This window comes from Aspergillus sydowii, assembly GCF_001890705.1.
Source record: "Aspergillus sydowii CBS 593.65 unplaced genomic scaffold ASPSYscaffold_5, whole genome shotgun sequence".
NCBI classification, from domain to species: Eukaryota; Fungi; Ascomycota; class Eurotiomycetes; order Eurotiales; family Aspergillaceae; genus Aspergillus; species Aspergillus sydowii.
The window spans coordinates 1,673,711-1,699,315 of NW_024467863.1; the positions used below are offsets into that span (position 1 = coordinate 1,673,711).

The following is a 25,605-nucleotide window of genomic DNA, read 5'->3' on the forward strand; positions in this document are numbered from 1 at the left end:
ATGGCAAGCACCGCGAAGTTGGAGATGTCGCATTCCTCGCAGGTCGCCGCGCCTGTGAAGAAAGTGCATTATCCCTTCTGGTTTGGCGGTTCTGCGTCATGCTTTGCCGCTGCGGTTACGCATCCGCTGGATCTTGGTGAGTCCCTCTCCTTTTGATTTACTAGAATATTTTTATGAGGTTGCGACTAATTGCTGGGATTGCAGTCAAGGTAATCTCTCCTCTCGTCCATTGTCGCATTATGCTTCAGATATTGAGGATTTTCGTGAAATAGGTCCGCCTGCAGACCAGGGGCCCTGGCGCGCCCACATCGATGTTAGGTACATTTGCGCATATCTTGCGGAATAATGGGTTTTTCGGTTTATATAATGGGGTAAGTTGGTACCCTTGAAGAAAGCAGAGGGCGAACAGAGAGAAGGGGGGTAAAAAAAAAGATCTGCGCTAACATCTATACCTATCTGTGGTTTTAGCTCTCTGCCGCTCTTCTGCGCCAAATCACGTATTCCACGACCCGTTTTGGAATTTATGAGGAACTTAAATCCCGATTTACCTCTCCATCATCGCCGCCTGGGTTCCTCACCCTTCTTGGGATGGCTACTACCTCCGGTATTCTTGGAGGTATAGCAGGGAACCCAGCCGATGTACTCAATGTGCGCATGCAGTCCGACGCCGCACTTCCAGCCGCCCAACGACGCAATTACCGTCATGCATTTCACGGCCTGGTCCAGATGACGCGGACGGAGGGTGTCTCTAGTCTATTCCGTGGTGTGGTCCCAAATTCGACACGAGCCGTCCTGATGACATCCTCCCAGCTCGTCTCCTACGACATCTTCAAGCGCATCTGTCTTGAGAAATTAGGAATGTCAGATAATCTGGGTACACATTTCACTTCGTCCCTCGCGGCTGGCTTCGTCGCGACGACGGTATGCAGTCCCGTCGATGTTATCAAAACTCGGGTTATGAGTGCATCCCCCGCCGAGAGCAGAGGTCACGGCATCGTCGGTCTTCTGCGCGAGATTATCCGCAAAGAAGGCTTCGCTTGGGCTTTCCGCGGCTGGGTGCCCAGTTTCATTCGTCTGGGACCGCATACGATCGCGACGTTCGTCTTCCTTGAAGAACATAAGAAACTCTATCGTTTTTTGAAGGGGATATAAATCAATCGACCTTCTTACCACCGCCAACCATCTAACCGTCATGCCGCTTATGTCTTCGCCCATATACACTTAGACCCTACGTTCACACACGTTTTTGGAGACTTCCTCCGAATTTCATTTGAATTACCTACGATACGAGGGTACCTTGCCCGTTGGATATGTTTCTGTACATAAATTTGATGTTTCTATCTCCCCTACAGGTACTGCCGGGCGACCTTAGTACCCACCGCTTACTTACTCACCCTTACGGCACCGAGATACCCTCATCCTCACCTCAACATATCGCTGGAATATACTCGACAGATAGACCGTTGCATTTGTGACTAGACCAGAATTGGAATATCTAATCAAAATAGAGATGCGGTGGCCTACTCTGTTTTGTTCTGCTTTCGTCCTTTTTTTGCTTCTTTTTTGGTTGGCTTACATTCGTTGGCTTTGATGGGTCAAACCTACCCTTGATCCTGATTGATAGATAAGAATAGACGGTATGAGCATTAGACAGGAAAGAGAAACAAAGATAAAGAGCTATGTCGCTTTCATATTAGAGCGTGAGATAAAGCTATGGAATATAGAAAAGTTCCTGAGCATGCATTATTGATTGAGTGATTCGTGTCTCGAAAAGGGGAGGTTATTTGATTTCGTTTATTGCCAGCCAGCAGCACCGTGTAGTCATAGATTATTTAGTTAAAACGCGAGGTATTCAACACGATAAAGTGCACATTTCAAATACGGCGAGTCTATATACACCAGGCCTTCATCTCCAACTAATCCAAGGACAGAGGAGAGGCCTGTATAATATCCCCGCTGATCAGGTAGAGTACATGTTGACAAAGAAACGAGCTTTCAAGCTTAAACCACCACTGGAATTCTAGTACAGAACTAATTTACCGGTCCAGGCGAACGGGGAAGTTGCCAGCCTCTGTGATATTTATAAATACATGTTCCTAGTTTGGGGAGGAAAGAGGATGAACCTACCGCGCTGCTCGTCCCATCGGTCAGTCCAGGGCTTGGGGCAGAGGGAGCGGAAAGCGAGGTAGAACTGCGGTCGCGATTGTTAAAACAGGTTTCTCTCAAAGTTATTGGTATTGTTTGAATGCTTTACCTGGCGGCATGGGCGGAAGTCTTCACCCTTGGCGGTGACGCACTTGTGGTAGTCGACGTAGTTTTGCCAGCAGTGCTTAGTCCTAGAGCACGTTATAAGCAATTTAATCCGGAGTAAGGATGAATTAGGCAAGGAAAATGGGGAACGTACTGGTTCATCTGAGGGAAACGAGCATCGTAACCTAGTACATTGAACGGGAAGTTGTTAGCTCCAGAGACCGAAAATATACAGCGGGTGCGATCGAAAAGCGATTGGTTCGAATCGTATGTCTGCGAAGAACGTACCAGCTACGGAGAGGTCAGCAATTGAGTCTTATTTGAGCGCAGCGAGAAAGAATTGGGCTCGGGAGAAGAAACTCACCAGTGACGAACTTGAAGGGCTTGGTCTCCATGGGCTCATCGGGATCAGCTTCGGGAATGGCACCCATTTTTGCGGTAGTTATTCAATCAACGAAGCTTGACTGAAAGAATTGAACGAGCAGAGTTTGGGGTGGAGAGGGGGCGGAAGGAATGGACGTTGACTGAGGTGGTGGTGAGAGTTGAGGGTGGAACGATTCCCGTGAAGTCCCATGCCGGCACCGACCGCCCAGGTAAACGAGCCACTCAGACGCCGAGATTTCCTAAACAACACCCGAAGCCGTCAAGTCACTTGCCTCGCCAGAGCTCCGTCACCACATCCGATTCTCGACCTTCTCATCCCACCCAGTCTCAAGCCGTCCGAGCCCTGCTCTCTTCCACCACCACGCTTGATCCGCCATGTACTCCTCTCCCATCCTGAGGATGCAGCCTACCCGGCGCTTCGCTTTCCCTACTCCTGTGAGTATCCTCTCATCCCTGGTTGTTGCATGATGTGAAAAAAAGCCTTGGAAGTTACTAACCCGACGTTGCAGAAGGAGGCCCAGAGCGGTACGAATTCCAGAATATTGTCAATTGATGACTGATATATGGATACATTGGGCTTCGTGGAATTGAACTAACGGATAGCACAGCTCACACCATCTCTCAGCGTCTGCGCACTCTGAAGAAGATCCCCCCGGAGTTGCTCCCTCTCGGTAGGTCGCCTCCTTTCAGCCATCTACGATTGCTTCGCCGATATTGAATTCTGGTGCTAATAATTTACAGGTCTCGTCCTTGGGTATGTTATTCTCTGATCTATGGCTTGGATTATTTCACATGATAGACCCTTGATTCCGTCATTTCCCGAATGCTGAAACCTATCTCTCACTGACATCTCAATCCGCAGTGTCGCCATTGGAGCTGCCATTTACTCCAGCGCCAATAAGCTCATGACCGACAAGACCCTCCGTCTTACCCCCAACCGTCCCGAGGACCGTGAGCACTAAAATGTACCATCACATTTTTTGATTCCACGCAATGGCCGATCTGAGCTTTCTTGTTCGTTTTGTGTTGCCGATATGTATTATCCACGGTCAATTTGATATCGCAGGAGGTGGCGGGAGGTTATGTCTCGAGAAATATCAGGCTCATGATTCGAGCGCGTGTGTATATAGTACGGCTTTGAGCAAAGGGTTCTGATAGTGTAATATTGTGCAATATTACTGTCGCCTGGCTTCTCTCGGATTCATTCGTATCGTATTTATTGCGTCCAAGGTTCATTCAGGCTTGGGGCCTGCAACGTCTAGTTCTTCCAGCCGTCGCATTGGGTCTTGAGAAGGCTCGCCATCTTCCATTCTTGCCTCCTCGGTCGCAAGTTTATCTTCTTCACTCACAGCATATTTGGATAGGTAGCCCTCCTATAGAAGTAGTTAGAGAGGGAAAAAATTCCATGATCATTAGATTATGCGCAAAGACATACCTGCTCCCAAATGGCCGTCTTGCTTCCAAGGCCTTCATTGGCATCCTTTTGCGGCTTGGCTGCGGCAACCTTTATCGTACGTCCGTACAACTCGCTTCCGTCCATGTTATCAATGGCTTCCTTCGCATCTTCTGGCAGATCATATTCCACATATCCAAATCCCCGATGGACGTCATTGGAGTTGGGAAGGTCGGGTTTCGGAAGCGTGATATCAACGACTTCTCCGAAGGGCACGAAGGCCTCGGCCAGCGTCTGCACGGTCACCGCTTGGTCGAGCCCGCCGACGTAGACCGTACACTTTAAACGGGTCTTCTCGCTCATTGCGACGGTGGTTTCTGGTATGTAAAACGGGTAGACCGACGTCGCAGCGAAACCTCTCTTCTTTGGCTTCCGATTCTGAGGGCGGGCATGCCCGTATCAATCACGTGCAGGTCCTGTTTTGGCGAGCTCCTAATCGGGATTAGCTTCGAATTGGGCTCCCCGAGGACACTTGGCTTGGTCAAGCGGGAGTCCCAGCAAGCCAGACTGAGCCCAGCCCAGGACGACGACTCGATCGCCTCTCCCGTCCTGTTTTCTATGCACCCCTCGGTTCTCAATTAGAGGGGAGAGACCTGGTTGGATAACTTTGTTGATACTATTTTATTTTCTTCTGTTCTTGATTCAAAGCGTCCCGCGTGCACGACCTTCCACTCCCTATCTATACCCCCACACCAAACACCTCTCGACATGGTGCGTCTGAGGGAGATTCCCCGGACGGCCACTTTCGCCTGGTCCCCCGGGGCTGCCTCGTCGTTGATTGCTACCGGTACGCGGGCCGGCGCTGTTGATGCCGATTTCTCAAATGAGACCTGTCTGGAGCTTTGGGATCTGGCCCTGAGCAACCAGGACGCTGGTGCGGAGCTGCAGCCAGTGGCTAAGATTGACACCGACTCGGGGTATGCTCGCACAATATGCCTAACGGCCCTTTCCATTCTATTTGAATAAAGTCTAATTGGGTTTTCTGGATTTAGGTTCAATGACCTCGCCTGGACGGAATCCGACGATCACAAACGCGGGATAATTGCTGGTGGTCTCGAGAGCGGTTCGCTTGATCTATGGGATGCAGACAAGCTACTCAGTGGTGCAAGGTTGGTAACAGGTGAAATTAATTATTCCAATGGCGGTCGCTAACGGAACAAGTGATGCCTTGTTGTCGAGGAGCTCAAAACATTCGGGTGCCATTAAGGCTCTACAGTTCAACCCAAAACATTCAAATCTCCTAGCTACTGGAGGCGCCAAGGGAGAGGTTTGTATTCAACAGTTTGGAATTAATTCGGGCATGTGCTTACCCTCTGGCAATAGTTGTACATTCACGACCTCAACAACCTTGAGAATCCTTACCGACTTGGAAGCACCACCGCTCGCGCCGACGATATCGAGTGTCTGGATTGGAACAAGAAGGTGGCACATATCCTGGTTACAGGTAGCAGCGCGGGTTTCGTCACCGTGTGGGATGTCAAGACAAAGAAGGAGAGTTTGACGCTCAACAATATGGGGCGGAAAGCTGTGAGCGCTGTTGCCTGGGATCCTGAGAAGGTAGAGAACACGCGACTCCTTTACTGAAATTTCTCTGTCTAACTGCAAATAGCCTACCAAGCTCGTGACGGCAACACCTCTCGAATCGGATCCGATTATCAACGTCTGGGATCTTAGGAACTCCCATGCTCCGGAGAGGGTATGTGAATACCTCAGCCCGCTGTGATACTCCCTGTTCTAACAATGTATAGACACTCCGCGGGCATGAGGCCGGCGTTCTGTCACTCTCTTGGTGTGCCCAGGACCCTGACCTTCTTCTCTCTTCCGGCAAGGATAACCGCACGCTTTGTTGGAACCCTCAAACAGGCATTTCATACGGTGAATTCCCTGTCGTTACAAACTGGACGTTCCAAACCCGGTGGAACCCCCACAACCCCAACTTCTTTGCTACGGCTTCGTTCGACGGTAGGATCTCAATCCAGACCATCCAAAACACCAGCACGGAAACCGCCCAGGCTGTTGCCGACCAGAACCAGGCTCTTGACGGGGAGGACTTCTTTGCCAAGGCTCAAACTCAGCCGCAGGTCTCAAGTTTCTCGCTTCCAAAGGCCCCGAAATGGCTCGAGCGACCTTGCAGCGCAGCTTTCGGCTTTGGCGGCCGCGTTGTTTCGATCAACCTGCTAGAGAAGGGCGGCCGTGCCTCCAAGATCAAAATTTCACCCTTCGAAGTCGACGAGGCAGTCGGGAAGTCCACCGAGACTTTTGAAACAGCACTCAAGGAGGGCGATCTGAAGAGCATCTGTGAAAACCGGGCTACAGGCACTGGTACCGAGGAAGAAAAGGCTGACTGGAGAGTTATCGAAGCCTTGCTGTCGGAGAATCCCCGGAAGGGTCTAGTTGAGTACCTCGGTTTCAATGACCAAGCTGACGATGTGTCCGAGGGACTGGCCAAGCTTGGGCTAAGTAAAGAGGACGAAGTCAACGGAGAGAAGCCATCGCCCAAGGAGTCCCGCGGACCCGGAGCAAAGAAGCACAAACGCCTACAATCCATGTTTGATGCCAGCCCCGACGACAACTTCCTGTCAGACCTTGCCGCATCCAAGGGCGCAAAGACCAACAACCCGTTCCAAATCTTCAACGGCGCCGAGTCTGAGGCTGACAAGAGCATCACCAGGGCCTTGCTTCTGGGCGATTTCGAGAAGGCTCTCGACTTTTGTCTCAAGGAGGACCGAATGTCGGATGCATTCATGATTGCAATTGTTGGAGGGCAGAAGTGTATCGAAAAGGCGCAGGAACACTACTTCTCCAAGCAAACAGACAGCCCTAATTACGTGCGCCTGTTGGCTTCCGTCGTTGGCAAGAACCTCTGGGATGTTGTGTATAATGCCGAGCTGTCCAACTGGAAGGAAATCATGGTGGCTCTATGTACTTTTGCGGAAGAAAAAGATTTTGCGGATCTTTGCGATGCCCTTGGTGACCGACTTGACGAGCAAATTCGAAGCACTGGCGACAAAACCGCTCGCAAGGACGCCTCTCTCTGCTTCCTTGCCGGTTCCAAACTGGAGAAAGTGGTTTCTATCTGGATCGATGAATTGCGCGAGAACGAGCAGATCGCTATCGAGACGGCTACCGATGATTCCAGCTTCTCCATCCACGTTCGCGCCCTGCAGTCTCTGATTGAGAAGGTGACAATCTTCCGTCAAGTTACCAAGTTCGAGGACACGGAGCGTACCAAGGATTCAGACTGGAAGCTCAGTGTGCTATACGATAAGTATATTGAGTATGCTGATGTTGTTGCGACTCATGGACGCCTGCAACTTGCGCAGAAATACCTCGACCTTGTGCCGGAGAAGCACCCTGAAGCCGAGATTGCAAGGAACCGCATCAAGCTGGCAACGAGGCAGCCTACCGCCGGGGCTCAGTCTACCACGGCTGCTACCAGAGCAACCCTAAACAAGCCCCTCCCTCAGCCGGCAGCATACCAACCGCCGACGACTTTCTCTGCAGGAGCCAGGGCTGCTACGCCAACCTCTTATACCCCACCCGGTGCCACTCCCAACGCCTATGCTCCTCCCGTTGCTGCTGCCGCTGCAAACCCTTACGCCCCTTCTCCTGCTGCAGCGGCCCCTCCGAACCCTTACGGACCAACGGCTGTGCCCGCTGCGCAACCCACAAACCCCTATGCTCCCACAGGCGGAAGCTATGCGCCTCCCGCAGGATATCAACCGCGGCAGCAATCCTTTGGTGTTCCCCCTCCGCCAGTAGGTGGGATACCACCTCCGCCTCGCGCTTCCACCCAGTCCCCTTCCAACCTCACCTCATATACTACTGCTAAGAATCTGCCCGCATGGAACGACTTGCCCGAGGGCTTCGCAAAGCAGCCGGTTTCTCGTAGGGGAACTCCTTCGTCAACCGCACCCATTGCCTCTCCGTTCCCCAACCAGTCCCCGCCCGTTACCCAGGGTCCTCCTCCCGTAGGAGCCGGTCCTCAGAGAACACCGTCAGTTCCGCCGCCACCCAAGGGCGTTCCTCCACCTCCGCGAATGACTTCACCACCATCAGCAGGTCAGGCGCCGCCAAATCCGTTCCCCGCTGCTCCCCCACCGCCAGCGAACCCTTATGCCAGTCTGCCACAGTCTCCCCCAACTACTATGGCGCCGCCAGCATCGACCCCCCGTGGGCCATCTCCTTACAATGCACCGCCATCAATGCCTCCCCCGTCTAACCGGTACGCACCTAGTCCGGCGGCCCAGGCGGCCAGCCCACAGCTCCAGACGAGGGCTCCTGTACCCCCTCCTCCACAGGCAGCTGCTTCTCCTTATGCTCCTCCTCCGCCTGTGCAGCCGATGGTATCCAACCCGTATGCTCCTAGCACGCCACCACCGATGCAGGCTCCCCCCCAGCAAGTGCCACCGCCTCCTCAGGCCCCTGGCTCTCGACCCGGTACCGCCTCTTCTATGAAGAAAGCCAGCCCCGCACCGCCGAAATATCGTAAGTGGAAGATATATCTATACTAGACTTTGAATAACTCTTAACTGTTGATATAGCACCCGGTGATCGGTCTCACATCCCCTCCGACGCACAGCCTATCTTTGAGATTCTCTCAGAGGACATGCAGCGCGTCAAGGCTCGGGCTCCCTCCTCATTCAAGGCACAGGTCGATGATGCCGAACGGAGATTGAACTACCTGTTTGATCATCTTAACAATGAAGATCTTCTCAAGCCCAACACCATCCAGGACATGGTGCAGCTCGCGCGCGCCATCCAAGCACGCGACTACGAGACCGCTCGCACAATCCACGTCGATATCATGACGAACAGGAATGAGGAGTGCGGTAACTGGATGGTATGTTCGATCCTTTTATGTTCATTCACAGTTTCGGTTTTCTAATCTATATCTTTCTAGGTCGGTGTGAAGCGTCTCATCAGCATGAGCAAGGTGACCCCATAGACTAAGTAGAGTATACCAATGGCTATGTCCATGTACGGAACAAATTCGGTTTTACGGCCCTATGTGTTCATGGATGTGGGAATCGGAGAAAAGGTGTTACGTGTGGATGGATTACCGACAATGCCTCTTTCTCTGGTAGAATACTGGTGGTTAATTGTTTCTTATTTCATGTCTCCTCTTCAATTGTCAATTTACATTAATGGCTTCTGTTACTTTCAATGTCTTGGTTGTTTTAAAAGTAGGGGACGCGGACTTATTCAAGTTGACTTATCAAGAACCTTGTATCGCAGTGTCGACTGCTGACTGCGGTTGATTGCGCTTTGGCTGGAAACCGAAACAGCTATTAGGTAGGTAGGTTTTAAGGAAGGAACGACTACTTATTCCGTATTTTCCTATTGTTACAAGGAGCTACCTGGTGGTGTTTGGTTGCTCTTGCCTCCTACAGCTGGTCTGAAGTGCAAAGGGCTGACTTTGGAAGGCACGATGGACCAATAATAAAATAGCAAGGAACGCCATGGTGTCGCATACTGAAGTATAAAACAATACCTAGACAATTAGGTAATGTTGGTGGCTATCGGTCGTGTTTCCTTTAGCAAACAATATTGTTGTGTACGGTGGCTATAAAATGCGTGGAAATATATATATACCCGACATGCATGGCATTAGAGAAATTGAACAATTTAAACCCATCGTACTAGTGATATTCACGCTAAAACACCCAGAATGGAAATGCCCATCGTAGAGCCAAAATATACAGTTTCATCTATGCTACCCGATGGTAAATTAGAGAAAAGCACAATAACCGCTATAAACAAAACGATGGAGCTGGTATAAAAGAAAATCGCTGCATTCCACAACCATCACCGAGCAAATGAAGATCGCAAGCCTGCGGACCTCCCTGAAGGGAAATTTCTCGCACTAAGCAAGGCCCCCTTAACACCCCGAATATCAGCCCTAAAGTTGGATATGGCATCCTCCTCGGCCTTTCCGACACCCGTTGCCGCAGCGCTGCCAGAGTCTAGGCCTGGGGTGCTGAAGGCTCCGTACCCCGTTGTCGCAGTGTACGGGTAAGAGTTTTTGGAGTAGAGGAGGCCATCGAGGTAGCGTTGGAGATCGCTGATGCGGCTGCGGGTTGTATCATGGAGGTTGCTCGATTGGGATTGGGCGTCCTCAACCTCGCGGAGGTGGGAGCCGATCGATTCAAGACGTTTTTGATGCGTTGTTATTGTTGCTGTTGGGTCGACTGACTCTGGGTCTGTTGCCGAGGATGTATCGGCTGTGGCAGAGGGAGGTTGGATGAGGTCTTGGGACGTCTGGGTGCCAATGTCCCGATGGAAGAGCTCAGTCGGGTCGGAGGTTATAGATTCCACGTCATCTTCTGCGTCACTGATAGAAGGCGCGGTGGACTTAGAGGCGAGAAGGCTGGGTGGGAGCCGGGAGACGTTTTGTTCTAATTTCTCGTTGAGCTTCTTCAAGTTTTCCTCGGTGGTTCCGGCTAGGTCGAGGCGGGCGTCGGTGAGGGTTGCGAGCATCGGCTTCACAATGTATTCACTTGCGCCATAAATAGTGGCACCGAGGCCCGCGGCGCCATATAGTGTATACAGAACGCTCCGGAGGGTGACAAGAGGTGGGGGCTTGGATTGGTGGAGAAGGAACTCGGGGTAGGTGATGATGGGGGGTACATCGCGGCGCGCTGCGGAGTCGGCCTGGCTATTTTCCGAAGGAGAAGGCAAAGCCGAAGTGGGGGAAGTTTGATTTGGTGTAACTGGAGTCTCCGAAGTCTCTGAAGACGCCTCGGAACTTGAAGTGGTGCCCTTCTCCTCGGCCGAGCCGTTGCTGGCGATGGCGCTGGCCTCGGGGTTTCGCGATACACCTAGCAGGTTATCGATTTCCGGAGCTGTGAGACCCTTTGACTCTAAAAATGTAATCTTGCGATCAGTAGACGCATCCCGAATTGAGTCGTCCTGGAGGAATTTCGAAGCTTGCTCCAACAGCGTTGACCGATCAACGTCGTTATCAGCATCTTTGCCATCAGAGGCTGGTGGAGAGGACGAATGCTGCCGCTGCCATTGTGGAATTGACCGCTTGGAATCTGAGTCTGACATGGTCGTATAGTAAATACTAGAGAGAAAGGTTGAAGAACAAAGGTGAGAGGATGATGGGCGAGTGATGCGGTTTGGGGTCTCGGAGGTGGCTCGGATGGGTTCATGTGAGTTGACCTCGGCTTAATGATCACACAAGCCCGGGCCCGCCACATAATCCAAAATACCAGACCGCCCTTCAACAATTCGTCTCCGTGGCGCAACTGGTTAGCGCGTCTGACTGTTATGTCAAGTCTTTAGCTTGGCAGTTATCAGGAGGTTGTCAGTTCGAGCCTGACCGGGGACGTGTATTTTTGTTCTAATGTTTTATTAAAAAGCTTCAATTTTTGTTGATACTATCTAGCTAATAGCATGCCAGCTTGCATGTATTGTTGCAAAATCAGTTAGGGTATTAACAAGAACACTCGTAGTTGGAATTTGTACTGTTATGGAAGGAGCGCCTTTGTCCCTCTTCACTCACCTCCACAACCACCTATTACCAACCAGTATCGATTACCAGAGGTTTTCACCGGTATTGTATCGATATTCAATAAACAAATGATTTTGAAGTATTGCTTTTCTCCTTCAAAAGCAGTAAAGCATACCACTGCCTGGGAAAGCTAATATCATGAATTAATCGGTGGTTTTATATTATTTTCCCTATCTATATCCACCACTTCCTCGAATCTACAAAGATTCTAATACCGGCCGAGCTTCGTGGTTGAAGGTTGGTTAATACTCTGCTGCATACGAACTCTGCTCCCAGGACTTGGACTGCGCTGGACATCCATCAGCTCGGCGACAAGGCCAGATTTTATCGTCCCTACCGCTGATTACCGTCGCGCAATCCAACATTGCATCCCTTGAGCCTTGTCGTATCACGTTGCTTAATGACGAGCTAATTACCTGACTTGTCTGTCTGTGCTTTCTTGCCACCTCATCAAACGATTAGGACTATGATAAAAGGGCCGAGTACGCGGTACCTGGGCTGGTCTATTTTCAATACTATTGGGTCAAGCAGATACAGCTCCTCGAGAAATATCAAACTATCGCGCGTTGGAGATAGGAAGCCAGGAACTGAAATACCTAGCTCACCTGCGGCCAGTCGTAAGATATAAGCATCTAACTTTATAAAACGGCTTACCTACTTTTTATGCTCACTTGGAGCCCTTGGAGAAGGGGCACCACCACACTAACGAAAGCACGAAAATTCAGACGCCCGAAATATGCGGCTGCGGTGGTACACACATGATAGTTGATTGACTCGATCGAAATTTCTAGCGGGGAAGAGATATTCTCATTGACCCAGGAATCTGAGGGAAAGCCAAGTGGCGAGCCGTCTTGGATGGATTTGTGGGATAAGCCCCGTACGTGGGTGGTTTGGCGAGTCGGATGAGAGAGCCAAGATGGGTGAAAAGTCAAACGGTGTTGATTAGGGTATGACGAAGATTATATATACTAGGGTTAGATATCTTCGCCAGCAACAGAAAGCAAATAAGATAGTAGTAATGGATGAAGTTGTCCATAGCAGAAATTTCAAGTACTGGTGATGCCATCTCCACGAAAAAAAGCCCATACCGGTATTCAAGTATAGTGCTGCTTTCGTACGGTGCGCTTGTTGGTCTTCAAAGCATTCCACCAGCGCCCTGGCAGGGCCATCTCTTCCCTTTCGGGGTACGTATACCCCTCTAAGATATCAACGAGGGTGTTCATTCTTTTGATGGCCTTGGGCCCAGATGACACCAGCCATATATGAAACTCGCCAGTGGCATCGCGTCCGGACAAGGAAATTGCCTGTCTACTTGCCGAGTCTGTCGGCAAGGCGTTGGTGGTGTACTTGAGGGGGTGAACACTGTCGGCCAGGTGAAATTGGACAAAGACTTTATCGCCTTTTTTGAGATGGAGACCGAAGTTTACCGAGATGGTAAACTGGAAATGACCACAAGTGAATGAGGTCCTATCCCAGCTAAACCCCCCGGCTGACGTTGATGTAAAGACATCAACCGCCCGCTCTTTCCCAGAGAGGTATACCCGCATGCTTTCTATGAATTTGATTGGGTGGTACCATGGGCTGCTTTCAAATTCTCCCGCAGCCTCTCCTTATGATACCCCCGAATGACCGGGTCCGGGGCGTTCCTAAGGGCATGGAACGCTGCCCTTAGGTCCGTTGCCCATTCCCGGTCATCGGGGTTGGCGGCGATGTATGTGTTGAAAGTCTCCCGACTTTCTAAAATAGCGGCTTTCGCCTTCTCTTTTACCGAGAAGGGTCGGAGGAGTGGGAGGGCTATATTGAGGTAACAGCCGGCCCAAGGCTTCTCATAGTCGCTGGGCAGGTATTTGTCCAAGTGGTGTGCTGTTAACGTCTGGAATATACAACATGGCCACATTTCAGCGAGGTTTAACAGCAGTCGCTCCTGGCTGGTGAGGCGGTCCGGGTGGCCTGTGTGGGTATACAAACCCACCCATGTCGACTCCATTTCGTCAGAATTCCACACAGAATAGTGGAGAGACTTGCTCTCCTTGGTAAGCCGGCCATACACGTGCGCCCACTATTTCCTAGCTGCCAGCCAGGCAGATGTCTGGCTTCTTTGCACCTATATGCAAAATGCACGAGTCCATGGTCTGGGAGCTATACAGCAACTACGCCGATGAACCGAAACCGCAAAAGGAACAGAATATAAGACCAGCGTGAGAGCCCGCCCTCTCTCATGAGCTGGCAGGGGCTGCTGACCTGTCCAAGGAGGTAGGCCAGGGACAGCTACAGAATTAATCGCGGAGCGAGGTGTGAAGAACGTTTCCGCGGGTAGATGAACGGAGCTGGTGAGGGCCTATTGTTCCACTATAGCAGGAGCCGGAAGCTCCCTGTTCTATTCCTCGGGGGAGTGACAGCGGGAAGTGAGGTCCGGGGCTGATGGGACTGCGGGGCGTTGGCTTTTGATCCTTGTGTCAGGCAAACACTCTGGCCAATATATAGCCAGAACCTGCCCGGGCAGGATTTCGGGGCGAGGATGTGCAGGTATACACCTGCCTTTGTTGAGGTAGCCGGGTCCTCGGCATGTTGCCTTAGCTGCTTGATACTAAAAAGCTTAGCATTATCCATGGATGAATCAACCAGTAACTTACGCTTCAATATTAAACTGCCCACCCTGGCAGATGGGCGGGATGGCCGGGTTTAGGCCTTCTTGCAGGATTTCTTTAATCCTTTCGGCTTTCAGCTCTTTAACGAATTGGGTAAAGTTCTTTATCTCATTTGCTGCGGTTTTGATGATATGGTCCAGGATTTCGGTGTGGCCCACTTGGCCAATGGTGAGGTTCTGCGGGAGACTTCTGGGTAGACTCTCAACGGCCGATTTCTTCAAGAACTGCTGGCGGGTGCAGTCCCTCATAACCCGTCGTTTCATTTCCGGGCGTTCTAACCCCTCAGCTTCTAGGTGTATTGGGCTTTTAGAAGTATCTATCTCATCAATTGGCTCTTCGGCCATCTCCTCAGCTGAGGCCGATTCCCCGCCTGTGCTTGTCTCATCATCGACGAGATCGATTTGATTGTCGATGCCAAATATAAACTGGACTCGCTGGTAATCCAAGCCCTCGCCATCAAGGTTGTTCTTTTGGTATTAAAGGCACCAGGTGAAGGCAGCCTCAATGTGGAAGAGGTGCTCCTCAGGCAGAGAAGTCGGAGTATATCTTGTACTCGCGGCACAATTGTTGAATGATATATGCCTCCGCCATGAGTGTTTCCCTGACTCCTTCATTTTAAGAGAGTTAGCACTATCCGTGGGTGAAGCTATCAGTAACGTGCGACTGTATGAAACGCCCCTTCTGGCATATAGCCGGGGCGGCCCTCCCCCATAGTGGGCAATTTGGGGGTTGTCGTGGGCGATATTATCTGAATTAACGGTATGTAAGGTGTCCATACATGGTTTTCGGTGTAGCAGTCGAGTGCCTTGTCAGAAAGGACAATAACCCTTCCAGTGCTTTCTTTTTGAGAACGACAGTGTAGACAGTATGACAGCCAGCGCAGTGGGGGTAACACGGCGATGAACGAAGTGGCAGATAACACAAGCAGGTGCGAATCAGGTGCTCGGACTACGGCTCGTTTTGCTCGCCCAATGCGGAATGCGCGCGTTTAGCCCTGACATGCCCTGTTACGGTCTACTCTTTCTCCCCGCCCCCTCCTTTCCCTGGTGTTAATTCTCATCATGGCCAGTACCAGTAGGATCAGCAGGATCATTCGGTTTGATTCTTAGTATTGAATGGCTTGGGATAGCGTTCGTCGGATATTTCTCGACCTACAGTCGTCCCCGTCTTCCAGGCGCTCGGCAAGGAAGGGGAAGGTACGACCACCTCTCCCTCTCCGCGTTGGTTTTTGTCACGACACCAACGTGCTAGGGTTAAAGTTTAACATTCAAGTTTACCGCCACAATGGTCGCAAAAAGAGATCGCCGTCAGCAGAACGTAGCTGAAGCAAGAATCGCAAAGATAGAGAGGGGGGAGAATAGTTGTTTGTTCAGCGGAATACTGTTTGAGTGGACCTAGTGAAAAAGAATCCTTCTCTTTGGGCCACGTGTTGTCTTCTGCATGTGGTGGTAGTGGTATAAACAGGTCGACCGGTCTCGCATTAGCCACGGCCTGCTGGGCGGTTCGGGGAGCCAGAGTCTCTCAGACTAGGATCACCTGAGCCCATGGCCTGGGTTCGTGGCGTGCTAGGTGTGCCCGTTCAGGGATACCTCTATCCGGGCAACCTCCTTTAACGCGGCCCGATAGATGCAGTCAAGGGTCATGCCCTCATTCCCCTCGACCTGGAGGTAGTGTTCGGATCTACGGCCTTGGTGACCTTCGCGGGGGCACGTTTGGATAGTAATCTCGAAGGTGATAGCGGGTTCTGATATACTCAATTTCCGATACATCCTGAGTTATAGTGCTAATGAATAGATCTTGGACCCCCATAACTTAAAGTAAAATATTGTGACCTCTACTTGGATTATACTTACAGCCTAACGCTTTATCGGGATAACAGTACTAATGGCGAGTCCAGCGCTTTATAAATACCTTTAGGTAATAATCTTGCTGCCCTTCGAGACCGCGGTATGAACATGAATCAACTTTTCAACCTGTATCCAAATGTGATCTGCGGGATACTCTGCAGGTTCTTCAACTTCTTCGGGCCGTTTGATGGTCGAATCCTTCTTTTGTATAGATTTTGGGAAAGCCGCGAAGTGCAATAGTTTGGAATCACCAGCGCTAGAAAGATGTTTCAATTTGCAAATCGATTGTGGTGCCTGTGCTCCTTGGTTGTAACTCGCAATTCGCCCACGAGACCTTGGGGGATGATGCTCTCACGCTATAGTGTTTTTGTCTGCGCCTCCGGATTTTTTGGTATTGATAAATTGCAACTCCCGGAGGAGGAATATGAAGCTAAAGAGAAACGAGTGGATAAAACCGAAGATCTCAATTGATTGGAATTAGTGACTAGTAAAACACTTCTGAATAGTGGTTGTAGGAGAATAAAAGAATTGGCTACTGTAGAGGCGAAGTTCAACGGAAACACGTGACCGGAACTCATCGTTCTTTCCCAGAGTATCGGAGAGACACAGTCACATCTCCTATACTCCGGAGTAGATACAGAAAACCCGTGAAGACCAAGTGCACAGTGGCATGCTATTAGCTAGATAGTATCAACAAAAATTGAAGCTTTTTAATAAAACATTAGAACAAAAATGCACGTCCCCGGTCAGGCTCGAACTGACAACCTCCTGATAACTGCCAAGCTATAGACTTGACATAACAGTCAGACGCGCTAACCAGTTGCGCCACGGAGACGAATTGTTAAATACCATTTGCTGTATTTTAAAATAATAGCCAATGGGAACTAACGGCTATCTTATAAAACCTGGACGCATACAAAGGACTGGGACGGAATCAACAGCTCAGAGTGCGTGGCTCGGTCCGTCCACAATAACCAATCGAGATTGTCATCTAGTTAAATACGAGTAATCAAGCGGACTGTACAGAGTAAGCGGTATGTAAAGAGTATAATCCAAGGGCAGACTAGCCAGACAAGCGAATGGAATTTGGTCGGGACTAGTTAAAATATATCTACTGGCCTTTCCTCAAAAGGCGAAAGCAGCCTCAAATGCGCCAACAACCACCTAAATTTGGTACGTTGCCCCTCGGCCTGAGCGCATACGAGATTAAAATAACCAGGCCAACTGGTATAAAAAGGAATATAATCTCGACCATGGCCATCCCAACCTCGAATATATACACCACACAAAGCGGCCAAAATGGCACCACAAACCGTAGCCTCCAACAGGCCAGTAAATCATGTCGCCCACTATCATGAAAGACGCTTTGCGCTCGGATTCGGCACATGGCTCTCTGGGATCCTTGTCCTGGGTCTGGCCGCTGCAGTCGTTGCAAAAGCGAACCCTAGCCCGTTGCGCTCTGCAGCTTCCTATAACGTCGCCGCTGTATGGACCCTACACCAACAATACTTGATTTAGTACGAACACCTGCACGATACAAACTTGCTAACGATGCCTACTTAACAGGGCGCCCTCCAGTTTATGCTCATCTTCTTCGGCAGCTCAAAGCCCGCCTCTGAAACAGACCCGCGGCCGCCCCAGCTGGCGAACATCACGCTGGTAATTTCAACGCTTATCTGGGCCGCCGCATTCCCGGTTATGTTTGTGTTTGCGAGCGACGATGCTGTGTTTGAGGTGCTTGATTTGAAAAAGCGTGCTGTGCTGAATCTGGGATCGACCATTGTGAGCGGGCTGGAGAATATCACGCTGGCTTGTGGGGCGTTTGGGGTTTCGGCTTTGTAAGTTTTTTTTTTTTCCCCTGGTGGAATGTTACTGATATGGGACCCTGATATCCAGCTTGTGTGTCCTGGTTCAGTGGTATTATACCATTCGACTATATCAGGGTGGGTTTGAGAGTGAGCATGTCAGAGCGGCGTATGAAGATTAGCTGGTTTGTATAATTGAAGACGACGTTTATCTTAAAGTACCGGTATATCCTCTCCTATCTGCATTTAAGGGTCGCTTGTACTCTGGACGATCTACCACTACGTAGCCCGACTTGATGTCTAACGTGAAGAAAATTCTATTCATTATGCAATTATTCCGTACTATACAGACATTATAACTCGACTAGCTTATAACCAGATAAGCGAAGCCATTCCAAGAGCAACTGTCCCAACAAGCCAGCTGCTCACAGACAAAGATGCCGCAGCGCCAGTATCGTCACCATCTTCAGATCCGCTAGTACCAAAAGCACGGGTACCGCACGTGTTCTTGCGAGTACGAACAGGCGTGGCATCGGGGTCAGCCTTGGTCGAACCATTCGACAACCCACCATCAACAAGGATGGTAGTTGCGCCATCAAGCGAGATAGTGCAGGCCTTGGAGATGTTCTGCGCCTCAGTGCCCATACCAATGTCCGAGAGCATGGCAGGGACAAAGCTGGAATTTTTGTGGTGGTCGTCGCACCCGCACAGGCCATACGGATCGCAGAGACAGTAGACCGCAACGTTGCCGGTGGAAAGCTTGTACTTGGACTCGTACTGGTATCCGTATGCGGTGCTGGGAACAGCACAGTCGCCGTCCTTGACGTTGTTCTCGTCGACGGTGTTGAAGCCGAGGTTATCGAGCTTTTTGGCCTTGACGCCGTTGGGCGAGGTGTCGCCGGATTTGAAGGGCACGGCGGCGCCGCCGAGGTAGCTGAGGTACTTTTGCTTGTTGTCCTCGACGTTGTTGGCGGCGGCGTCGTCGGCGAGAGTCACGAAGGCGCCGGTGCTGTTGTCGAAGCGGGGGGCTGTCCCGGAGCCGTCGGGGGTAGTGCCACCTACGGTGCTCTTTTTACTGGAGGGGTCCGTCAGTATGGTTGCGAGAGTTGGCCATGGATGAGGGAGTGGACAACGAACCTGCCCTGCTCGTATGAGTAGTAGCTGCCATAGCCGCCCGAGTTGTGGATGGTCTTGGATTTCGAAGAGGCGCATCGGCTGGTGTGTGCCCGACGCTTCCAGAGCCCTCCTGTTTCAATTGCTTCGTCGAGGTTGGGAGACGATACGGGCGAGTGTAGGTCCCGCTGCGTAGGAACACTACGTGCAGCGCACAACCCCAGACACAGGAAGGCCGCTGCAAGCAGCGCAAGGAGTGGTGATCGCAAAGCCATTAGAGATTATGTGGTAATTATGTTGTATGATTGAGGATGAAGATAAAAAAGGAATCGGCCCTGAGAAGGACGAGCAACGGTTTATAACTTCCAGCTCGGGGATTTGTGGTACATTCTGGCCCCCAACAAGAGATTATCGCAGCAGTCTCCATCACCACCTGAGTTAAACGGGCATTGGCAAGAGGCTTAGACAACCTTGGACTATTCTGTGACAAACTTGGCCGAAATACCAATCAGAGCCGTCAGACACTGAAAAACTGCCAGGAACGTGTGATTTCAGGGTGGCTTGGCTTATGGTTAGGTATAGTCCATGGTGGATTCACCGTGGGTCTCATGTTGATCACTCGGCCTTTGTCCCTCCAAATGCTCCAAATGCGCCTGGTGAAATGAGAGCTCGGACGTATCAGAGGCCGATTCAGCCAAATAGTGGACACAAAAAGGCGCTTCAAGGCTGTCCCGGCTTGCCGGAGCCCTGGCTGGGCCGCTTTTACTTTGCTCAAACTGCGCTAACAATCTGCCTGACCGTAAGCCAGTGTCCACTTCGAGGCCTCAGCCTCAGAAGGCTTTCAATTCAGTTCCCTCAAGGCGAAGGGCAAGTTGAAGATTCGTGCACCATGGACCATGGACCATGGCACAGCCGCACTGCTACGGAGGCCCTCAGTGGGTAACAATCCACAACCTCGAAGGTTTAGAATTTGGACGTTGCCAACTTGTCGGTGACAATAATAGCATTGGACACCAGGCCCTTGAGGCTTGGAAGTTGGAACCACGGCCGATGATAGGGGCTCAGGTATGGATGTTCGGTTAGCATTGTGTTGCCGAGACGACAGTTGTAGTGCGCAGTATCCGTAGTAGCAGTAGTAGCATGCTGTTTGTACGGAGTACATACAGCCCAGGGGCGTCAGAACCTTATTTGGAGGTGTCTTACTCGGCTTCCGCACCGAAGTTAGTTACTGGCTGATCTAGTCAAATAGTTCAGAACTTTTCACCAACCATCCGATGTGGTGTAATGGTTAACATCGCCGTCTCTCACACGGCAGCTCGGGGTTCGATTCCCCGCATCGGAAACACTCTTTTTTTTCTTTTTCTTTTTTCTGTTTTTTTTTGTCTGGGCAGCTTCTATACCGCGAGGCTGAAGTTAGTCGTTCGACGGCGAAGTTTGAGTTTCATGTCGTAGCAGTGACGTCAACGAGCCCTACTTCGTAGATGAACGATGACAAGAACCTTCCATTGCCATTCGCTACACGGGCGAGGCACAAGTTTTCGCCCATTATTATATGCATAAACAACTGTCATACATACTGTCATACAACGTTGACGTGCATAACTTTTCGCGCGGCAGAAGTGCAGATCAACTAAGATCTGGGTGATACTCCGAATGAAGCCTTTACAGTTCACATCCGCTTATCCTATTTAATTTTACATGATGTTACATCCAGACCAAGCCTGAAGATGAATAATAACTTTTTTTCTCAGAACAGGTGAGATGCTTGCGTGACGTGCTCCGGCTCGTGTAACGGTTGGGGCCGCCTTACAGGGTGAAGCGTTGGAGCCGATAGCCGGAAGCTTTTCTTGGCGTGTCAGACTGTCAGTGCTGGACTGCTGGCCCTGCTGGTCGATAAGGCGGGCGACTCACGTATCTGCGGCCACTTTGCCTTTCCTGTTCACCCTCCTCCGGCTTCCTCGAGATCGCTGTCTGTCGCTCCCTTTTCTCTACTCTCTCCTCTCCAATTACTTCGATGTGATTATTATTACTTATTTACAATACAAATTTTCAATCTTTACATGCTGTTTCCTATGTCTGACCTTGTCCTTCACACCCTCATTAATCGCTGATTGCGTGCTTGCGCTCGTCCCGATAACGGCTATAACCTATTACCATCCCCCACGCGACCACCGACTCCCTGTTGTTGCTAGCCGACCTCGCGGGGAACCCCAGCCTTCCCCTTATCGATTTCGCATCTATATGATATATTAGACCATATACACTCTTTAGGGTAACCGTACCCAACAGACGACATGGCGGATACGGGCCTGAAAGCAAAGCGGTTTGTCTCCATTGTCGCCGCGACAATGGTGGCTCTTGCTTGTGGAACAAATGTATGATTATATTGAAAGATATAGTCTTTGGTGGAAGGTTACTGAACTGTGAAACAGTATGCATACTCGGCCTGGTCGCCTCAGTACGCAGAGAAGATGAAACTATCATCCACCCAAGCCAACCTCATAGTAAGCCGATGACGTCCTCTTGATGGACCACATATATTCATGTCATTGTCTAGGGAGCAGCAGCAAATTTGGGAATGTACGCCTGCGGTATTCCAATGGGTCTTTTGACGGACAACCGGGGCCCGCGACTCACCACTCTAATCGGAGCTGTCTCTCTCGGGGTGGGCTACTTCCCGCTGCATCTCGGTACGATTACATTAGGCTTACGCCTAGCGGATAAGGATGTGCGCTGACGTACAATAGCTTATAAGGGTGGCCAAGGGTCGATGGGTGTTTTCTTCCAGTCCTTTTTCTCGTTCCTGACTGGTTTCGGGAGCTGCTCTGCTTTTGGCGCTTCAATCAAGACTGGTGCGTACTAGAAGACTCCATGCTTTATACTTGTCTAAAGTATAGAGTCTAGCTGCAACAAACTTTCCCGAACACCGTGGAACGGCTACGGCATTCCCTCTTGCCGCATTTGGGTTAAGCGCCTTATTCTGGTCGACTTTGTCGGCTATTCTGTTCAACGGCGATGCTGGCCAATTCCTTCTCTTGCTGTCCCTGGGGACGTCTATCATGAACCTTGTATCTTTTCCTTTTATGCGACTTTTGGCGCCGTCCCCATCTACTGGACCGTATTCCCCAGTGTCGCACCGCTCCGTGGAATCCAGGCCATTGCGAAGGCCCAAGCCCACCGAACCACACCCCAGTATTGGAGACTCTAGTGACGCAGGTATGCATTCCACCACTATTTTCTCCCAATCCGCCGTCCACTCCAGATCACACTCAACTGCCTCAAAAGCACAAGCCCAAGGGAACGATGCAGATATCGACGAACTTTCGTCTTTGGTTTCGAAAACCCCGTCGAGAACGTCCCAGGATTATTTCCATGAGCGTGAACCGGAGGAGGATGATGATGGCCTGTCTGATGTTGCTCCCAAACCCCATCAACCAGACGTTAGAGGTTTGGCAATGCTCAATAAGGTCGAGTTCTGGCAACTCTTCCTGACAATGGCGCTCCTTTCCGGTATTGGTCTGATGACCATCAAGTATGTTTCACTTCACTTTAACTTTTCTTCCGTTACTTGACTAACGTCTGCTTAGCAACATTGGCAATAGTGTAAGAAGCACTTCTCTCTGTACTTGACGTATGTTAACTGTTTAATAGGTCAAATCCCTCTGGCAACATTACGACGACAGCGCATCGTCACAATTCATACAGCAACGACAGGTCATGCATGTATCCATCTTGTCATTCGGGAACTTCGCTGGCCGCCTCTCCAGTGGTGTGTATATCTACGAAACTTACCTTGGCTCACGCTAACACCTATCAGGTATTGGATCTGATATCCTTGTCAAGAAGTTCAACATGTCACGATTTTGGTGCTTGCTCCTATCTTCGGTGGTTTTCACGCTCACGCAGCTTGCGGGCGCCTCGATTGTCAACCCGAACCAGTTGGCCATTGTCTCGGCTTTTACTGGTATCGCCTACGGCTTCCTCTTCGGCGTTTTCCCTTCGTTGACCGCTCACACTTTTGGTATCAATGGTCTTTCTCAGAACTTTGGTGTGATGACTCTCGCCCCGGTATTTAGCGGTAATATTTTCAATCTGCTTTACGGAGCCATCTACGATCTTCACTCTATTGTCGACAAGGATGGAGACCGGGATTGTCCCGACGGGCTCTCCTGCTACCAGGCTGCGTACTACACAACTTTTTTCTCTGGGGTTGCTGGTATCGTGGTTTGCATATGGAGCATTTGGCGCGATGGACGGCGTGGACAGGTCCAAGCAAAGCTCGAACATGATAGACTTGCCTGATTGCCTCGGGTATGATTATCTGATACATGGCCGGCGTGATTGAACGAAGGATACACCACGGAATGACTTATGTTTTTCACCTTCGTGGCGTCTTGTATCGGGTAGGACTTAATGGTTCTGAACGGGCCTCGCGGGAGATGAGACCATGCGTTTTCTGCTCTACTTGACATCTAATTGGCATTTCCACTTTGAAGCCTTTTGCTTCTCTTAGACATCTGTTTGCATTGTATATAATAATCCTGTTGGCAGCCACCACGTTCGTTGAGACACTGCCCTGTATTGAACTGCATTACACTTCCCTTATTCCACCTACGTAAAAAATTACAAAAAAAGATAACAGGAGTTGTTTCCGATGCGGGGAATCGAACCCCGAGCTGCCGTGTGAGAGACGGCGATGTTAACCATTACACCACATCGGATTGTGGACTGTGAGGCAAAAAAAGGCTATATAGGGCAGCCGAGCATTGTGGAGTGGTGTGGATCTTTACGTATCCACGTGACCCACGCTAACGTAATGCGCACCTGACGAAGGCGGCGGTCGGATCAACATGCCGGTTGCATCACCGACTCCAGGCTACCTCCAACTCCTCCAGAGCGACTTCGGTCACCAAACACACTGCTTTAACAGGGAATAATTGCGATATCGAAATGGGGGCTCTTCTATCCCTGCCTCTTTTGGCGCTTCCAAGTGCCGGCACGGTATGTTTCTCAAGGCCCACCTTGTCCGCTATCTCTAGGCGCTGACTGGGTTTCTAGGTACTGACGGCGGTCGGTTCTTGTTGCGGAGCTGCGACATGTTCAGCTGTCTGTAGCGCGTGTGGAAAGTTCAACAACAGGTAATAAAGCGATAACAATAAACAATGTTAAGGACGAGCGGATAGCTGACTGCTGGTCGATCTAGTATGGCTACGAGAATCGCCTACGCCTTTATCCTCTTAATCAACTCGATCGTTTCCTGGATCATGCTCACACCATGGGCGCTCAGAAAGCTACAGAATCTTACTCTGGACTACATGGAGATCAAGTGTGATGGGAAAGAGTGCTACGGCTGGGTCGCGGTCCATCGCATCAACTTTGGTCTTGGGCTGTTCCATTTAGTCTTAGCGGTGTTTTTGCTTGGTGTGAGGTCGTCAAAGGATGGCCGTGCCGCACTGCAGAACGGCTTCTGGGGCCCCAAGATTGTGCTGTGGCTTCTGTTCGTTGTGATGTCGTTCTTCATCCCGGAGTCGTTTTTCTTCGTCTACGGTCACTACATTGCCTTCCTGTGCGCCATGCTCTTCCTTCTTCTCGGCCTCATCCTGCTTGTCGACCTGGCGCACTCTTGGGCGGAGCTCTGCTTGCAGAAAATTGAAGAAAATGATTCGCGGATGTGGCGCGGACTGCTTATTGGATCTACATTGGGCATGTTCATTGCTTCTATTGTGATGACGATCCTGATGTATGTCTTCTTTGCGAAGAGTGGATGCGCTATGAACCAGGCAGCGATTTCAGTATGTTTATCTTCTTTTCTCAATCTTGAAATTGTGTGTGCTGACAGGAGCAGATCAACTTGATTGTTTTCCTTATCATTTCGTTCATCTCAGTCCAGCCCGCAGTCCAGGAACACAACCCTCGTGCTGGACTGGCGCAAGCCGCGATGGTGGCTGCGTATTGCACCTACCTAACCTTGTCTGCTGTTTCGATGGAACCCGATGACCGTCAATGCAACCCGTTGGTCCGTGCTCGTGGTACTCGAACCGCCACTATTGTTCTTGGGGCGATTGTCACCATGGCCACTATTGCGTACACCACGACACGAGCTGCGACACAAGGCTTTGCTCTGGGATCTAAGGGCGGCCACAACTACTCTGAGCTGGGAACCGATGACAATGAGCATGGGCTTGTTACCCAGCAGCCGTCGAGTCGCCGCGAGATGCGCGCCGAGGCCCTCCGCGCAGCCGTCGCCAGTGGCAGCCTTCCAGCCAGCGCTCTGGATGACAGTGATGATGAGGATGATGATTATGATGTGAAAGATGACGAGAAGGGTACGACGCAGTACAACTATTCTCTCTTCCACATCATCTTCTTCCTGGCCACCACCTGGGTAGCCACCCTTTTGACGCAGAACCTGGACCCTGAGTCCGTTGATGACTTTGCACCAGTGGGCCGGACCTACTGGGCCAGTTGGGTGAAGATCATCAGCGCCTGGGTGTGCTATGCTATTTATCTGTGGACTCTCGTTGCTCCCATCCTTCTTCCAGACCGATTTGATGTGCATTGATTTATTCAAGTAGGGTTAGATTTG

At 50.7% G+C, this 25,605-nt stretch overlaps 11 protein-coding genes and 4 non-coding genes across 15 annotated transcripts; 8 read left to right on the top strand and 7 right to left on the bottom strand.

The window, feature by feature from the left end:
• Positions 1–1,152, top strand: ASPSYDRAFT_31653 (putative mitochondrial dicarboxylate carrier; the record flags this gene model as incomplete). The annotated part of the gene is made up of 4 exons (XM_040844889.1): positions 1–136; positions 205–209; positions 273–371; positions 469–1,152. The coding sequence occupies 4 exons, from the start codon at positions 1–3 to the stop codon at positions 1,150–1,152; spliced, it is 924 nt and encodes a 307-aa protein (XP_040702836.1).
• Positions 1,153–2,036: 884 nt separating this feature from the next.
• On the bottom strand, positions 2,037–2,681 carry ASPSYDRAFT_89751 (cytochrome c oxidase subunit VIb; the record flags this gene model as incomplete). The annotated part of the gene is made up of 5 exons (XM_040852213.1): positions 2,037–2,071; positions 2,128–2,191; positions 2,255–2,336; positions 2,405–2,435; positions 2,615–2,681. The coding sequence occupies 5 exons, from the start codon at positions 2,679–2,681 to the stop codon at positions 2,037–2,039; spliced, it is 279 nt and encodes a 92-aa protein (XP_040702837.1).
• Positions 2,682–3,009: 328 nt separating this feature from the next.
• ASPSYDRAFT_150723 (uncharacterized protein) lies at positions 3,010–3,596 on the top strand (the record flags this gene model as incomplete). The annotated part of the gene is made up of 4 exons (XM_040842030.1): positions 3,010–3,069; positions 3,144–3,159; positions 3,243–3,309; positions 3,497–3,596. 4 exons carry the CDS (start codon positions 3,010–3,012, stop codon positions 3,594–3,596), a joined length of 243 nt encoding a protein of 80 aa, XP_040702838.1.
• Positions 3,597–3,866: 270 nt separating this feature from the next.
• On the bottom strand, positions 3,867–4,390 carry ASPSYDRAFT_151483 (RNA-binding protein; the record flags this gene model as incomplete). Its single annotated transcript, XM_040842105.1, has 2 exons — positions 3,867–4,007; positions 4,070–4,390. 2 exons carry the CDS (start codon positions 4,388–4,390, stop codon positions 3,867–3,869), a joined length of 462 nt encoding a protein of 153 aa, XP_040702839.1.
• A 405-nt stretch (positions 4,391–4,795) lies between these two features.
• sec31 (putative protein transport protein (SEC31)) lies at positions 4,796–9,035 on the top strand (the record flags this gene model as incomplete). The annotated part of the gene is made up of 8 exons (XM_040842125.1): positions 4,796–5,004; positions 5,080–5,196; positions 5,249–5,354; positions 5,411–5,644; positions 5,697–5,783; positions 5,836–8,575; positions 8,632–8,930; positions 8,991–9,035. 8 exons carry the CDS (start codon positions 4,796–4,798, stop codon positions 9,033–9,035), a joined length of 3,837 nt encoding a protein of 1,278 aa, XP_040702840.1.
• Positions 9,036–9,485: 450 nt separating this feature from the next.
• On the bottom strand, positions 9,486–11,215 carry ASPSYDRAFT_45463 (peroxisomal membrane protein PEX14). Its single transcript, XM_040847048.1, has one exon. It carries the CDS (start codon positions 11,138–11,140, stop codon positions 9,896–9,898), a length of 1,245 nt encoding a protein of 414 aa, XP_040702841.1. The 5' UTR covers positions 11,141–11,215; the 3' UTR covers positions 9,486–9,895.
• Positions 11,216–11,325: 110 nt separating this feature from the next.
• Positions 11,326–11,423, top strand: ASPSYDRAFT_t91. The gene has a single exon. It is a non-coding gene; the product is annotated as a tRNA-Asn (tRNA).
• Positions 11,424–13,158: 1,735 nt separating this feature from the next.
• Positions 13,159–13,593, bottom strand: ASPSYDRAFT_31658 (uncharacterized protein; the record flags this gene model as incomplete). The annotated part of the gene is made up of 1 exon (XM_040844890.1): positions 13,159–13,593. One exon carries the CDS (start codon positions 13,591–13,593, stop codon positions 13,159–13,161), a length of 435 nt encoding a protein of 144 aa, XP_040702842.1.
• Positions 13,594–16,838: 3,245 nt separating this feature from the next.
• Positions 16,839–16,936, bottom strand: ASPSYDRAFT_t95. Its single transcript has one exon. It is a non-coding gene; the product is annotated as a tRNA-Asn (tRNA).
• Positions 16,937–17,400: 464 nt separating this feature from the next.
• Positions 17,401–18,088, top strand: ASPSYDRAFT_89758 (uncharacterized protein; the record flags this gene model as incomplete). Its single annotated transcript, XM_040852214.1, has 3 exons — positions 17,401–17,586; positions 17,668–17,939; positions 17,998–18,088. 3 exons carry the CDS (start codon positions 17,401–17,403, stop codon positions 18,086–18,088), a joined length of 549 nt encoding a protein of 182 aa, XP_040702843.1.
• A 187-nt stretch (positions 18,089–18,275) lies between these two features.
• Positions 18,276–19,294, bottom strand: ASPSYDRAFT_58224 (uncharacterized protein; the record flags this gene model as incomplete). The annotated part of the gene is made up of 2 exons (XM_040849498.1): positions 18,276–18,981; positions 19,044–19,294. The coding sequence occupies 2 exons, from the start codon at positions 19,292–19,294 to the stop codon at positions 18,276–18,278; spliced, it is 957 nt and encodes a 318-aa protein (XP_040702844.1).
• A 995-nt stretch (positions 19,295–20,289) lies between these two features.
• Positions 20,290–20,361, top strand: ASPSYDRAFT_t92. The gene has a single exon. It is a non-coding gene; the product is annotated as a tRNA-Glu (tRNA).
• A 952-nt stretch (positions 20,362–21,313) lies between these two features.
• Positions 21,314–23,628, top strand: ASPSYDRAFT_1177352 (putative MFS transporter; the record flags this gene model as incomplete). Its single annotated transcript, XM_040840317.1, has 7 exons — positions 21,314–21,394; positions 21,452–21,523; positions 21,577–21,709; positions 21,785–21,871; positions 21,924–22,582; positions 22,671–22,788; positions 22,837–23,628. The coding sequence occupies 7 exons, from the start codon at positions 21,314–21,316 to the stop codon at positions 23,319–23,321; spliced, it is 1,635 nt and encodes a 544-aa protein (XP_040702845.1). The 3' UTR covers positions 23,322–23,628.
• Positions 23,629–23,668: 40 nt separating this feature from the next.
• Positions 23,669–23,740, bottom strand: ASPSYDRAFT_t94. Its single transcript has one exon. It is a non-coding gene; the product is annotated as a tRNA-Glu (tRNA).
• A 229-nt stretch (positions 23,741–23,969) lies between these two features.
• ASPSYDRAFT_31663 (serine incorporator domain-containing protein) lies at positions 23,970–25,581 on the top strand (the record flags this gene model as incomplete). Its single annotated transcript, XM_040844892.1, has 4 exons — positions 23,970–24,020; positions 24,078–24,157; positions 24,223–24,811; positions 24,859–25,581. The coding sequence occupies 4 exons, from the start codon at positions 23,970–23,972 to the stop codon at positions 25,579–25,581; spliced, it is 1,443 nt and encodes a 480-aa protein (XP_040702846.1).
• Positions 25,582–25,605: the final 24 nt, after the last annotated feature.